The sequence below is a fragment of the Prosopis cineraria genome, unplaced genomic scaffold, assembly GCF_029017545.1.
Source record: "Prosopis cineraria cultivar Desert tree isolate PC_DT_omini unplaced genomic scaffold, ASM2901754v1 PC5, whole genome shotgun sequence".
Taxonomy (NCBI): Eukaryota; Viridiplantae; Streptophyta; class Magnoliopsida; order Fabales; family Fabaceae; genus Prosopis; species Prosopis cineraria.
Genome location: NW_026555336.1, coordinates 6,602,603 through 6,616,357, shown reverse-complemented (window position 1 = coordinate 6,616,357; position 13,755 = coordinate 6,602,603). Strand labels below are relative to the sequence as shown.

Sequence of the window (13,755 nt, the reverse complement as noted above, 5' to 3'; positions counted from 1 at the left end):
ATCACATGTTATAGATTTTAGGAAACATGTCAAAACAAAAATACCCTTAAAATATGCAAATGATAATTATTACTATGAAATATAATAATTATTATTTAATCCTCAAGAACTTGTCTAGCATTTTGATTTTTGACAAAATGACATATTTTCCTTCCCTGATTATTATAAATTGGGAAATAACTACTTTGATTGAGATATTGAGTAAAATGAAATAGAGAATAACTACTTTCTTTTTTTAAATTTGTTCATCAGTCAAGTGCAAGTATTAAAAATTAGTGACAATTATAATAAAAAAAAGTAGTCATTTTATATTCTATTTTAGTTAATAGCTTAACCAAAGTAGTCATTTTGCAACACATAATAGTCACTGATTTTTAGTATTTGCACTTGACTAATAAAATAAATTTACATAAACAAAATAATTATTTTCTATTCCATTTTAGTCAATATTTTAATTAAAGTGGTCACTTGCCAACGTGTAATAGTCAATGAGGCCAAATATATTATTTTATTAAAAAATAAAATGTCAGACAAGTTTTTTAAGAGCTAAACAATAATAATAATCACATTTCGTGGTACTTAATTATCATTCCCATGTTTTGAGGTTTTTTATTTTACAATTTTCCCTAGATTTTATATTGATGTATCGTATTTGATGTGAAAGAATTCAAGTTTTTGTTTGCATGGCTCTTGCTCAAATTTTCTCTTGGATAAGGATATCATGGTAGGAGGCAAAAGCATGGGTGTCAAGTTAAACTGATTGTCAATAAAATGACTCACACTCTGTCCCATTTCATTGTGACCATTATTATTTTCTGGCACTTGACATCATATCAATATTGTGTTATTGTTTACTAGCCAGCATGCTTGCGTGGAGACTATAACTAGCGGACAAAGGCTAATATAAGTGGATTTGAAATATACAAATGTATCTTGTGACACAATCAGACACTATCCGATCTTGGTGATTTTAGATTCTGTCTGATCTCGCATCATATTACTTGTAATCGAAAAAAGAAGCAAAAGAAACCAAAAGGGCCAATGGATTGGAAGAAGGAAAAAATATAAAAAAAATTTTAAAAAATTAATCATTTAATCTCTATATTTTGATTCAGTTGACAATTAATTTTTAAATTTTGAGTAAATATAACTCAGTATTTATAATTTTAACTCATTTAAAATTCAGTCACTAGACTTTAACTCTTATGATTTAGTAATTATAATTTTATCTATTTAGAATATCAATCCGTACATTTTAAAAAATAAAATTAAAAAAATAAAAGTATTATTAAAACTTAGGAATTAATGTTTTAAATAATTAAAATTATATGGATTAAGTTGTATTAAGTTAAAATTTAAGGATTGAATTATAATTGAATAAAATTATGAAAATTATATTATACTGGGTTAAAATTGAGAATTAAAATGATAAAGGGCTTGTTTGGCAATCTATTAGGAGAATAGTATCTTATTCTTCATAACGAACAAAAAATTATTTTCAGAGTGTTTTAGAAAACAAAAAAAAATTAAATATTGTTCTCGAGAATAGAAAAATAAGAGTATCTTTTAGGTGTTTTGTAATTATTATTTTAGATAATAAGTAAGGATGCAAAAAAAAATATATTTTCATCATTTTTTAGAACATATTTTATAATAAAATAATTTTTAAATTATTATTAAAAATTAGGGATTAATGTTTTAAATAATTAAAATTATATGAACTAAGTTGTATTAAGTTAAAATTTAAAGACTGGATTATAATTGAATAAAATTATGAAAATTATATTATATTGGGTTAAAATTGAGAATCAAGATGATTAAGGGCTTGTTTCATAATCTATAGGAGAATAGTATTTTATTCTTCATAAAAAAAATTGTTTTTAGAGAATATTTTAGAAAATAAAAAAATAAAATATTGTTCTCAAGAGTAGAAAAACAAGAGTATCTTTTAGGTGTCTTGTAATTATTATTCTAGATAATAAGTAAGGGTGCAAAAAAAAAATCTATTTTCATCATTTTTTTAACATGTTTTATAATATATTAATTTTTAAAATAATGAAATAAAAACAATTTATCTCTCATTTTACCAAAATCTTAAAAAGGAAGCCGCAGGTCGCAGTTCAAGCCTTGAATTTGAAGGCTAAAATTGTATCCAACCTTGTCCGAATGAATGAATGAATTATTAATCTAAATAAATTTTTTTTCTTTTCAAAAACCAGTCAGCTTGAAAGAGAAATTTGGACTAAATAGTAATTAGTGTAGCACCTTCACCTAATCCTCGAAAATTATTGATCCTAAGTTGAAAGGCTAGCTAGCCACACACTGTTTCTTGAAAACTCTCTTCTGACTTTTTTTTTTTTTTTTGGGTGAAAGTATAAAACATGAGAGGTTCATGTCGATTCAACTTTTTCTCAACTTTTTGTTTCTTTCTACCTAAACAAAACGTCGTTTGAGACACGTCATGTTATCTATGAGAGATGCGACGCAGGTCCCTTCCCTGGACCAACCATTCTTTCATTACCAAAATGTTGAAAGAGAGTTCGAATATCATTATCAACATTGTTGCAAATCACTAATTCATTACCAATGTCGAAAGAGAAATTCGCATATCATGATTTATATTATTGAATTTGTTAGGATGTTTAAATATGGATGAATTTGAGTCAATGTACAAAGTCAAATTAAATTTAATTAGTAATATATAATAAAATAAAATATCTCATAAACTTGATATTGATGTTTTGAATTAGAATGCAATGTAATACTATTTACCTATTTGATTTAGTGTGAGTTGACTTGAGAAGTCTTACATTAAATAAAATTAAGTTTGATGCTTAATATATACTCCCTTCATTTAAAAAAATATAAAATATTTTTAATTAAATTTTACCTCTAAAAAATTAGTTAACAGTCTTCAACTTAACATCATTTTTTCATGTTTATCTTTAAAAATTTCAGTGAAAAATAAATATAAAATAATTTATTTATTATGAGCATTTTAAAAAAATATTAATTACATCTTAAAATATTAAAAACGTTTCACATTTTTTTAAAATCCAACCCTTAAAAAATACTTTATATTTTTTAATAGAGAAAGTAATAAAATATAAGCAATCATTAACTTGAGTTTTAATAACTATTATTCCTTTCATTTCAAATTATAAAATACTTTTAAAGATTCAGTATCTCAAAATATAAAGTACTTTAATACAAATGAGATTTCATTAATGATATTTTTTTTAATATTACTCTTCTCATGTATTCTCTCTCTTTAATATTTTTTTTATAAATAGAGTATTAAATAAAAGATATTTTTTAAAATTTATATTTTTATTTTGAAGAAGTAATGTTATAAAATATATTTAATGAGTTTTATTGATATGTATATTTTATTTAAAAGTATTTTATAATTTAAAATGGAGATAATGATATATAATAAAGTGTTAAAACCCATAAATTTAAGTTTTAAAAATTTGGCTTAAGAGGTGACATCATCCACTACTGTTTGCTCATTTGTTCTCTTTCCCTTACCAAGCCATTGCTCCTTCCCTCACCAAGTGGGGAAATTTTTTTGAAATCAAGAAGTTAAAAGGAAGGGATTAATTAGTGGGAATCGGCCATGCATAGAAGTTTCGCAGAGAATAGAATTTTAAAAAGACAAAAGAAAGAAGATGGATATGTTTGAGCTCATATTTTGAGATTCACATTTTTTTAGTGGAGAATGCAATAAAAATCACGATCCTTTAATGTCCGGGTGAAATGGTAAAAGTTACTTGAAACATGAAACTCTTAATATATATATATATATATATAGAAAAATATAATTTTTGACCCTTACATTTTACTCGTGTTTTGCTATAAATTCTTGCACTCTTTTTAATATTTTAGGTTCCTACACTTTTATTTTTTTCAATATTTCAAGTCCGTCTAAGCTTCCTACATTTTGTTTATTTAAGAATCTAAAACACTGAAAAATAAAAGTATAGAAATTTAAAACACCAGAAAAAGGTGGAAGGACTTATAGTAAAATACGAGTAAAATGTAAGAATTAAAAGTTATGTTTTTTCTACATATAAATATATATATATATATATTTCACAACGTAGAATTTCTCAAAATGATCTCATTATTTGATCATGATATATGATATTTTTTAAAAGTTTTACTTAATTTAAAATATAAGACATTAGGTGGTTTTATAATTATTTTTTTTACTATATCCTTATTTCATTTATTACTCTATTTAAAAAAAATAATACATTAAAATTTTAATTATTATCAATAAAACACTTATATAAAATATTTAATGCGTGTATGATTAGAAAGATGTATAATTTTTAAGATATTAAGCTATGAAATGGCCACCAATACCATATATTATAGTTCAAAGAGAATATAATCCACACCAATCTTAAATCCAAAAATATATGAGAATGTCACAAGCACACAATTTGGAAAAGACAAGGAGATGGAGAAAATGAAACACAGCACAAGCAATGTGCCTTGAAGATTCAATGAACAAAGAAAGAAAGAGAAGCAAGACCTCAAGAAACGAAAGCGACGCACAAAGCTTAAATAAACAAGCAAATGATGATGAGGACTTGCACTTGAAATGTCCAAAGAGTGAGTGTGATGTTCTTGTTCATGTGCCCTCACGTCTTCACAAATCATATTATATTCTTCAACCTCATCCGACAAGAGATTTTGATATTATATACTCCTTCAGTTTAAAAATATAAGATATTTTTTAAAAATTAAATATTTAAAAATATAAGATCATTTTAATCTTTTAAAATATAATTATTATCTTTTTTTAAAAGTATTCTTATTGATAAATAACTTTATATTTATTGTAAGATATTTAATAAGAATAAATAAAAAAAGATATTATTAATTTAAAAATAGATAATTTTTTTATTAGGAGGTGAAATTCAGTTAAAATTTTTTATATTTTTAAATGAAAAAAGTATGTTTTCTTGTTATTACTAAGGTGGCGATTATTGGTTCAATTCTTTAGGATTCTTGTGATGAATAACCTGGTTTCTTTTACCCCTCATTTAATATAAGCGAAAAAAATAATTGATTAATGATCTCACACGTATCAATCTATAAGCCTTAATTGTTTGTGAAAGACACATAATACTTTTAGTAAAGAATAAAAAAATTAATTTTAGTTTTATTTACTGGATATTTTATTATTTTTTATGTGTTATTTTTATCTTTTCACCATTAATAAATACTATAAAAATTATTAAAAATAATTATTTTATCTTTATTAAAATGTAGAGGTATAAATTTATTAAATTTAAAGAGAGAGTTAATAAAATTCAAATTTTTTTAATTTTAATAAAATATGATAAAAGTAATTTATAAATATAATCATAGAGTACATTGACCCTAACTTTTTCATACTGAGTTGGATCACATCATATATATTGATCTCCGCGCAACAATTTTTTTTTAATACATAAAACTCAAACTCAAGATTTTATTTAAAGAAAACAAGTGTCAAATCAATCATTTGAAACAACTATAATTTGGTATATCCTTCTAACCTAGATATGTTTATAAATAACAATATTTCTTTGTTATAAATTGTATATTAATGATAATTTTGAACAGTTGAACCTTTCAAAATCAAAGCACCGTCCTAGTTGAAATTGTAATTAAATTAAATTGAAAGATTATAATGGGTTAGCCAAGTTAATCAAAGTGACTGACTAACGAGGACATTGATTAATTGGTTGAGAATCGGACTAAATTTGGCACAAATCGAAATAGACATTTTTATGTGAGAAAATAAAAAAAATGTGAATCTTAAGTCTTACTTTTTGAGTATGATACTCTCAGTTTTCATTCTAGATATTTCATTTAAACTCAAAAGAGATTACCACTTTATTAGCTGAATAAAATGTAAATATCACGTATCATGAAAAATTAGTATCAATCAAATAAAATACTTTCAGAACAATGGGATACTCCCTCCGGTCCCATTTATAAATCTCATTTTAGAAGGTGTATTTGATCTCATTTATAAGTCATGGTGCGTCTTTTTAGGTAATATTTGAGAGGTATTTTAAAATTATCCTTTATGAGAGAGAAAAGTAACAGGACATTACTTTTTAGATTTGTTATATAGGGGCATGTTTGGAATTTTACTTACTTTTATTCCTTGTACTTTTATTATATTAGTATTGATGAGGTTGGTAAAATGACTTATAAATAGGACCGAAGGGAGTATATCAGAACAAAAAAGCACACATGCTAAAATTTCTTGATTTTTTTAATCATTTAATACCTCTCCTTTTCAATTTCGTTTGATATTTTCTTTTGATTTAAATAGATAGGAGTAATTGTTAAGTTACTCCATCGACCTGTTCATTTTATAAGTAATTTCCACGTTTAATTTAAATTGAGAAAAAATATTAAATAATTTGATATAAAAATTTAATAAATTTTTAAGTTTATTTCTAGAAAATATACTCCCTCTATTTTTAAGTATAAGAGAAAAATAATTAATATAATATTAGTACAGTTTAAAAAATTAGTTACGTATGATAATCATGTCTAAAATAAAAAATTGAACAATTTATCTTGTAAAAATAGACTCCTTTATGAATATTAATTTTAAAAAAATTATAAATACATTTTGAAATTTGTATATTAGTAATTTTTATCTGAGATTTGTTTGAGAATGAGTATTAAACGTGAGCCAATTTTTTAGTAGGAATATTTTAATAATACAGTTTCGTTCACTAACATTTAATTAAGAAATAAAAGAACTATTTTCAAATAAGATTAAAAAATTATTTTTCCTTTTAAGCAAAAAACAGCACCAAGGGAATGAGAGGTATACAAATGATGGTGAACTGAAGACTCAAGACTGTAGATGTTTAATATTGCAATAAATAAATGAAATGAAATGATTTAGAGATTGCTTTGAGAATTTCAAAAGAGGCGTCGCATTCGATTTATGCCAGCCGTCACCAGTAAAGAGGGGCCCACACTTCCCAGCGATCATATCCGCACTTTCACTCCGTTCTCTCCCACACTTTCACGCCGTTTCTCCCTTTCACTCTCCTTTCCCACGTTTTCGTAAAGTGAGAATGACAGTTAGATTTTTTTTTCAGTCAACAATGAATTTTTCATATCCAATTTTTTTATAAATTATTTTTATTAACTTTATTAATATTAATATTAAAAAATTAGAAAAATAAAAATATATTCAATTTTAAATATATATTTATATAATAAATTTAAAAAATAATATCATGTTAATTTTTTTCACTCATAAAGAGTAATTTTAAAATATTTTTTAAATATTACTTAAAAAATTGAATTATAACTTATAAATAAAACTAGATAAACATTTTAAAATAATCCTTACAAATGAGATCAAAAGGAGTATCAATTAACTTTTTGACAAATTTTTTAAAAAAATAAGTTAAAAATATTAATTTAAAATATTATAAATTTAAAAGTTTCAATTACATATCAATATTTAAATATTAAATGTAATTTTTAGATTGTAATAGAAATTTCTGTTTGTAATTATTTAAATTAATAAAAATAATAATATTTAATTGTCGAAAACTTAATTGATATTAATTCTAGAGGTAGCCCTTGAAGGGCTAGGCTTAAACGGGATGATCCTATAAAACTCAATTATATCTTAGGACTTCATTTTGGGCAGTCCAGCCTTGGCTCTCAGAGCCTCAACCTATATTTTTTTAATTTAAAAATTAAAAAAATATATATTTAAAATTCTGAAAAAGTTATTACACGTAACATTAAATTTATAAAAATAAATTCAAGTCAATACACACAATGATAAATTTAAGTCTGATAAAAAACAACAATATCACAAAATTAATATTGATAACAATCAAACTTTACTAGCATTATTAACAAAATCTTGATAATTTTTATTATTATCACCATTAATATAATTCTATTCTTTTCTTTGTGGAGTCTCAATAGTGACAAACATATTAAACTTTAATATATTTCTTCTTCATTCACATGAAATGAGGCTAGTATTTTAAAATTAGTATAATATTTAATTTTTTAACATTAAAATTTAAAAAAAAATATAAAAGGGCTGGCCCTAGCCTTGATGGGCTGGCTCTTTTAAATTATTATTTTGTACTCTAAAATAGTGATTTGACTTAAAATTTTTTTGAGTTTAAATGGATCAACTTGATGAGCTCAACTTTAATTAACAATTCTAATTAATTCACTATTTTAAAACTAATTATCATTCTTCCTTCCCTAAAACGCAAGTACTTTACCAAAAGCTTTTACAGCCAGCTTTCATATAATTGTCATCAACATGATAAATATCACTCCCTTCGTCCCCAATTTACATAGCATTTTTGGAAAAATTTGATGCTAAAAAATATTCTTTCATCTACTTATAAATAACTTATAACATGTTTTATTAAAATCAACAAAAATCTTAAATAAATTTTAATAATTTTATCTTAAAATTTAATAAGTTTTTACATCTACTCCTAATAAAAGCAAAAAAAAAATATTTTTTATAATATTTAATAAGGATAAAAAATGTATATATGAAAAATAGTAAAGTGTCTTATAAATATTATTAAGATTAATATTTTCTCTCAGGCTCTAGGAACAGAGGAGTATAATACACTTTAACAAAAATAAGATTCTATTAATGATATTTTGTTAATATTATCCTTATCATATATTATCTTTCTTCAATATTTTTTCACAGATATAATTTTAAATGAAAGGTATTTTTAATGTCTATATTTTTGTTTTGAAAGAAAAGGATTGTAAAGTGTATTTAATCAGTTTTTATTGATATATGTAGTTTTGTCTAAAAAGTATCATATAAATTAAAATGTAGGTAGTATTATTAAATAATATTTTAGTTTTATTTATAAAGCAAAGAGAGCATTTATTTTACTCACATTTATATATCACCTTAATGATTATTGTGTTTATATTTACCTTTGTGCTCTGATTAAATGTTGGAAATGTTTTTGGATGCAAGAATGTTTTATTGTTAAGGGTAAGACTTATGTAATTAGCTTTATCTACTTAATATACTTATATCTAATGAAATCATAACAAAAATTTATTATAGAATAAATAATCTATACAATATTTACATGTCTAGATTTGATTAGAAACAAGCATATTAAATATATAAGGTTAAGTATATAAGTTTTTCTCTATTATTAAAGTATATATATTGAATATGAATAAAGTTGAAAGCTTGTTAATTTTTTAGATAGAATTAAATGAGGTTTAAAATTTTTCTTAGTTATAATAAAAATGTTAGAAATGACTTATAAATAAAAGTAAAGAGATTATTTTTATTTTTTCAAAATATTAGAGATTATTTTTATTTTTTTTTTGCAAATATTAGATGTTTTTATATGAAATTGTTAAGGTTAATTCTGATATACTCTCTCCATAAAATATACGAGTACTATCTAATTTTTTTTAAGACTTCTTTTTAAAATTAGGTATAACTTAAATTTTAATTTTTTAAAATTTCTCTCAATTATTAATTTAATCCATAAACTTTGAGTCATTGAATTAAAAAATTATAAAAATTAAGTTGTATCAAGTTAAAAATTTTTAAGGATTGAGTTATTTTTAATTAGTAAATCATACTCCTTCCGTTAAAAAATGTAAGGAATTTTTAACTGAATTTCACCCATAATAAAATAGTTACTTACTTTTAAACTAACCATATATTTTTATATTTATTTCTATTAAACACCCTATAATAAATATAAAGTCACTATCAATAGGGATATTTTAGAAAAAAGGCAATAATTATACTTCAAAAGACTAAAATTACTTTATATTTTTTAATAAAGGGAGTAAAAAATACAATGATTGAGTTATTTTGAGTCTTACTTATAGGATAAAGAGAATTTTTTTAAATTTTATCTATAAGTTATCTTATTAAATTTTCACTGCAATTTTTTTATTTGACCTTAATTGAATATTACATAAAAAATATATATTGTTAAAGTATGAATATTTAATAAAAAATTAAGAAATTATTAAATTTATAGACGGAGTTAATAAGTTTTATGTTTTTTCTTGATTTTACTAAAATATGTTAGAAATGCCTTATAAAGAGGAGTACATAATTAAAATTTTACTCCTTTAATATTATAATATATTTTTAACTAAATCACACATTTGAATAAGTTAGTTCATTATTTTTAAAATTACATAAAAAACTTATTAATTAAAGATATTTTTAAAAAATTATTAATTATACTTTGAAAAACTCAAAATATTTACTCCCTTTATTCAAAAATATAAATTTTTTTTTGAAGAGTTAGATGTTAAAAAATGTAAAGCATTTTTAGTCTTTTGAAATGTAATTATTAATTTTTTTTAAAAGTGTCTCTATTGATAAATGAATTTATATTTATCGAAGGGTGTTTAATAAAAATAAATATAAAAATATAAAGTTAGTTTGAAAAGCATATTGAGGGTCAAATTTAATTAAAAATACCTCACATTTTTTAATAGAAAGAGTATACTTTTTAACTTATTATCTTAAAAAATATTTTATATTTTTTAATAGAAGAAATATGAGATTTAATAATATATTTCCATTTGCTTTCCTGTCAAATAATTTTTTCTAGCCCTTAGTAAATGATTTTACTATTATAAAAGTATGATAGGCACTTCTATTCATACTCCATCTTTTCAAAAATATAAAACATTTTCTTTTAAAATCACATGTTAACAAATATAAAGTATTTTGAATCTTTTAAAGCACAATTAATAAATCTTTTTTAAATATCTTTAATTAGAGGATGCATTAATAAGATTTTTTAGTTGAGCCACTCCATTAAATGAAAATAAACATGAAAAAATGTACAATTTTAAAAATAATTAATCAATTTATTAGGATTGTAATTTGATTCAAAATACCTTCTAACATTAAACAAAGGAGTATTCTCTCTGTTCTATATATAAGGAAAAAAATTATATCACATAATTTAAAAAAATTAATTAACCATAATAATTATATCTGAAAATAAAAAAATAGACTAAAATGCTTTATGTTAATTAATATAAACATTCATTAATTATTTTTTATTAATATAAATTATGAAGGGTGATTTAAAAAATGTATAATAAATGATTATTAAAATAAGTAATTTTACTTATATAAAAAATAAGTAAAAAGTAATAGTTTTTTTAATAAATAAAAATGAAGGCAGTACATACAAATTGCTGGCACCAAAACAAAATTCAACCCCTCATTATTCTTAAGTATGAGTGCGACCTAAGCTGGCTGCTAAGCAATTATTAAGGATCACTTTACAAATTAAACACAATTTTTCACTCACACAAAGCTTTCACCTTCTAAACTCTGCTAAAAAAATCAAATTTCTCCAACACTACCAGCTATCATGAAAAGATAAATTAATTTCAAAAAACACATGGAAGCTCTCATTCAAGCGAGAGATCCTGGCTCAAATAAGAGTTTGCAGGTGTGATCCTTTTTTTATTCTCTTGTTGTTTTCGTACTTGTCTCTGTAATTTAAAAAATAAAATAAAATCCTCTCCTAAAGTGATTTTTAGTATGGATACATCTGTACCTTACACCTACCTATAAGCCTTCATCCTCCTTATAAATTCTCCCTTCTCGCTTTCTCTCTCTCACCAAATTTAAAAAGCTCGTCCTCTCTTTCATCCTCTGTTCTTGAAGTTATTACTCTGTTTTCTGGCGGCTTCAGATTCCTGCATTCATCAATGTCGTCTTCTTCATCACTGTTCCTCTTGTTCTTCGTCTTAATCTCATCTTCATGCCTTCCCCCTTCGTCACAAATGCTTCTATTGCCTTTATCACACACTCTCTCTTCCACCCAATTCAACAGTACTCATCACCTCCTCAAATCCACCTCCTCTCGCTCCGCCGCTCGCTTCCACAACCACCACCACCACCACCGTCGGCAACAACAACTCTCCCTGCCTCTCTCCGCCGGCAGCGATTACACTCTCTCCTTCAACCTCCTCGGCTCCGATCCTCCCCAACCAGTAACTCTGTACATGGACACAGGAAGCGACCTCGTCTGGTTCCCTTGTGCTCCGTTCGAGTGTATACTCTGTGAAGGAAAATCAAATCCTTCGCTCTTTCCCAGACCACCCAATATCTCTCGGACTCAAGCTGTTTCGTGTAAATCCTCTGCATGTTCTGCAGCTCACACCTCTCTATCGTCCTCCGATCTCTGCGCAATTTCTCGGTGTCCCTTGGAATCCATCGAGACGTCCGATTGTTCTTCTTTCGCTTGCCCTCCGTTTTACTACGCGTACGCCGATGGAAGCTTGATCGCTCGTCTCTACCGCGATTCTGTATCTGTTTCTTCTCTGATTCTCAGGAATTTCACCTTCGGATGCGCCCACACCACGCTCGGCGAACCGGTCGGAGTCGCCGGATTCGGTCGCGGATTGCTATCTCTTCCTGCTCAGCTGGCGACGTTCTCTCCCCAGTTAGGGAATCAATTTTCCTACTGCTTGATTTCTCACTCGTTTGATAAACAAAGAGTTCGCCGACCTAGCCCGCTTATTCTCGGTCGTCATGAGGAGAGAACTGACGGCGAACTGGTTCAATTCGTATACACACCGATGCTTGAAAATCCGAAACACCCGTATTTTTACAGTGTTGGTCTCGCGGCGATCTCCGTGGGGAAGAAAACTATTCCGGCACCGGAGATGCTGAGGAGGTTGGACCAGAGGGGCAATGGCGGTATGGTGGTTGACTCCGGCACGACGTTCACTATGTTGCCTGCGAGTTTATATAACTCAGTGGTGGCCGAGTTCGATCGCCGAGCTGGACAAGTTCACAAGCGTGCGAGTGAGATTGAAGACAAGACGGGATTGGGACCCTGCTATTATATGGAGAAGGTGAAGGCGGAAACGGAAGTTCCGTCTCTAACGCTGCGTTTTGAGGGGAAGGGATCTGTTGTGGTGCTGCCGAAGAAGAACTATTTTTACGAATTTTTAGTCGGCGGAGATGGAACGAGGCGGAAGAAGCAGGTGGGTTGTCTGATGCTGATGAACGGTGGAGATGATGCAGAACTAAGCGATGGACCTGGGGCTACGCTTGGGAATTACCAGCAGCAAGGGTTTGAAGTCGTGTATGATTTGGAGAAACAGCGCGTGGGTTTCGCCCGGAGACAATGCGCGTCGCTTTGGGATAGGCTGAATCAGAAAAACTAGTGGGCACTACACACAGTGGATTCCCTCCCTCGGGGGCTCTCAAGACTTGTTTGTATGTAATATGTAGATAATTAGGATTTAGTAGTGGTTTTTGTAAAACGCATCTCTGAATGATTAAATTTAGCAAAGTAATTTTCAATATTTGTTATTTTTTTAAAAAAATCACATGAATAAATTATTATAATACCATTATTATCGATCTGTTCTAAGCATCGATATATTATTATAAATTATAAAATGTATAATATTTTTTTTATATTAAGTCAAAAGTTAACATAAGCATGATGTATGGGAAAAGTTATGAAACTACAGCAGTAGGGAAGGTAAATGCATAGTAAAATAAATCTTTTTAGATGACTTGGAAATGATGATGTCAAAATTCATGCACCAAATGATTAATGTCTAAGATTATGGTGTTGAAATGACGAGAGAATGTTGTTGGAAAAAAATATTGTTTATGAATGTTGTTGATTTGAATTGTAGTATTGGATAGATCATGATGAGCACAAAAGGAACTAATCC

General features: G+C 26.0%; 1 protein-coding gene across 1 annotated transcript; it reads left to right on the top strand.

Annotated features, from left to right (window-relative positions):
* The first annotated feature begins 11,532 nt into the window (after positions 1-11,532).
* Positions 11,533-13,439, top strand: LOC129311744 (probable aspartyl protease At4g16563). The gene has a single exon (XM_054954181.1). It carries the CDS (start codon positions 11,767-11,769, stop codon positions 13,231-13,233), a length of 1,467 nt encoding a protein of 488 aa, XP_054810156.1. The 5' UTR covers positions 11,533-11,766; the 3' UTR covers positions 13,234-13,439.
* Positions 13,440-13,755: the final 316 nt, after the last annotated feature.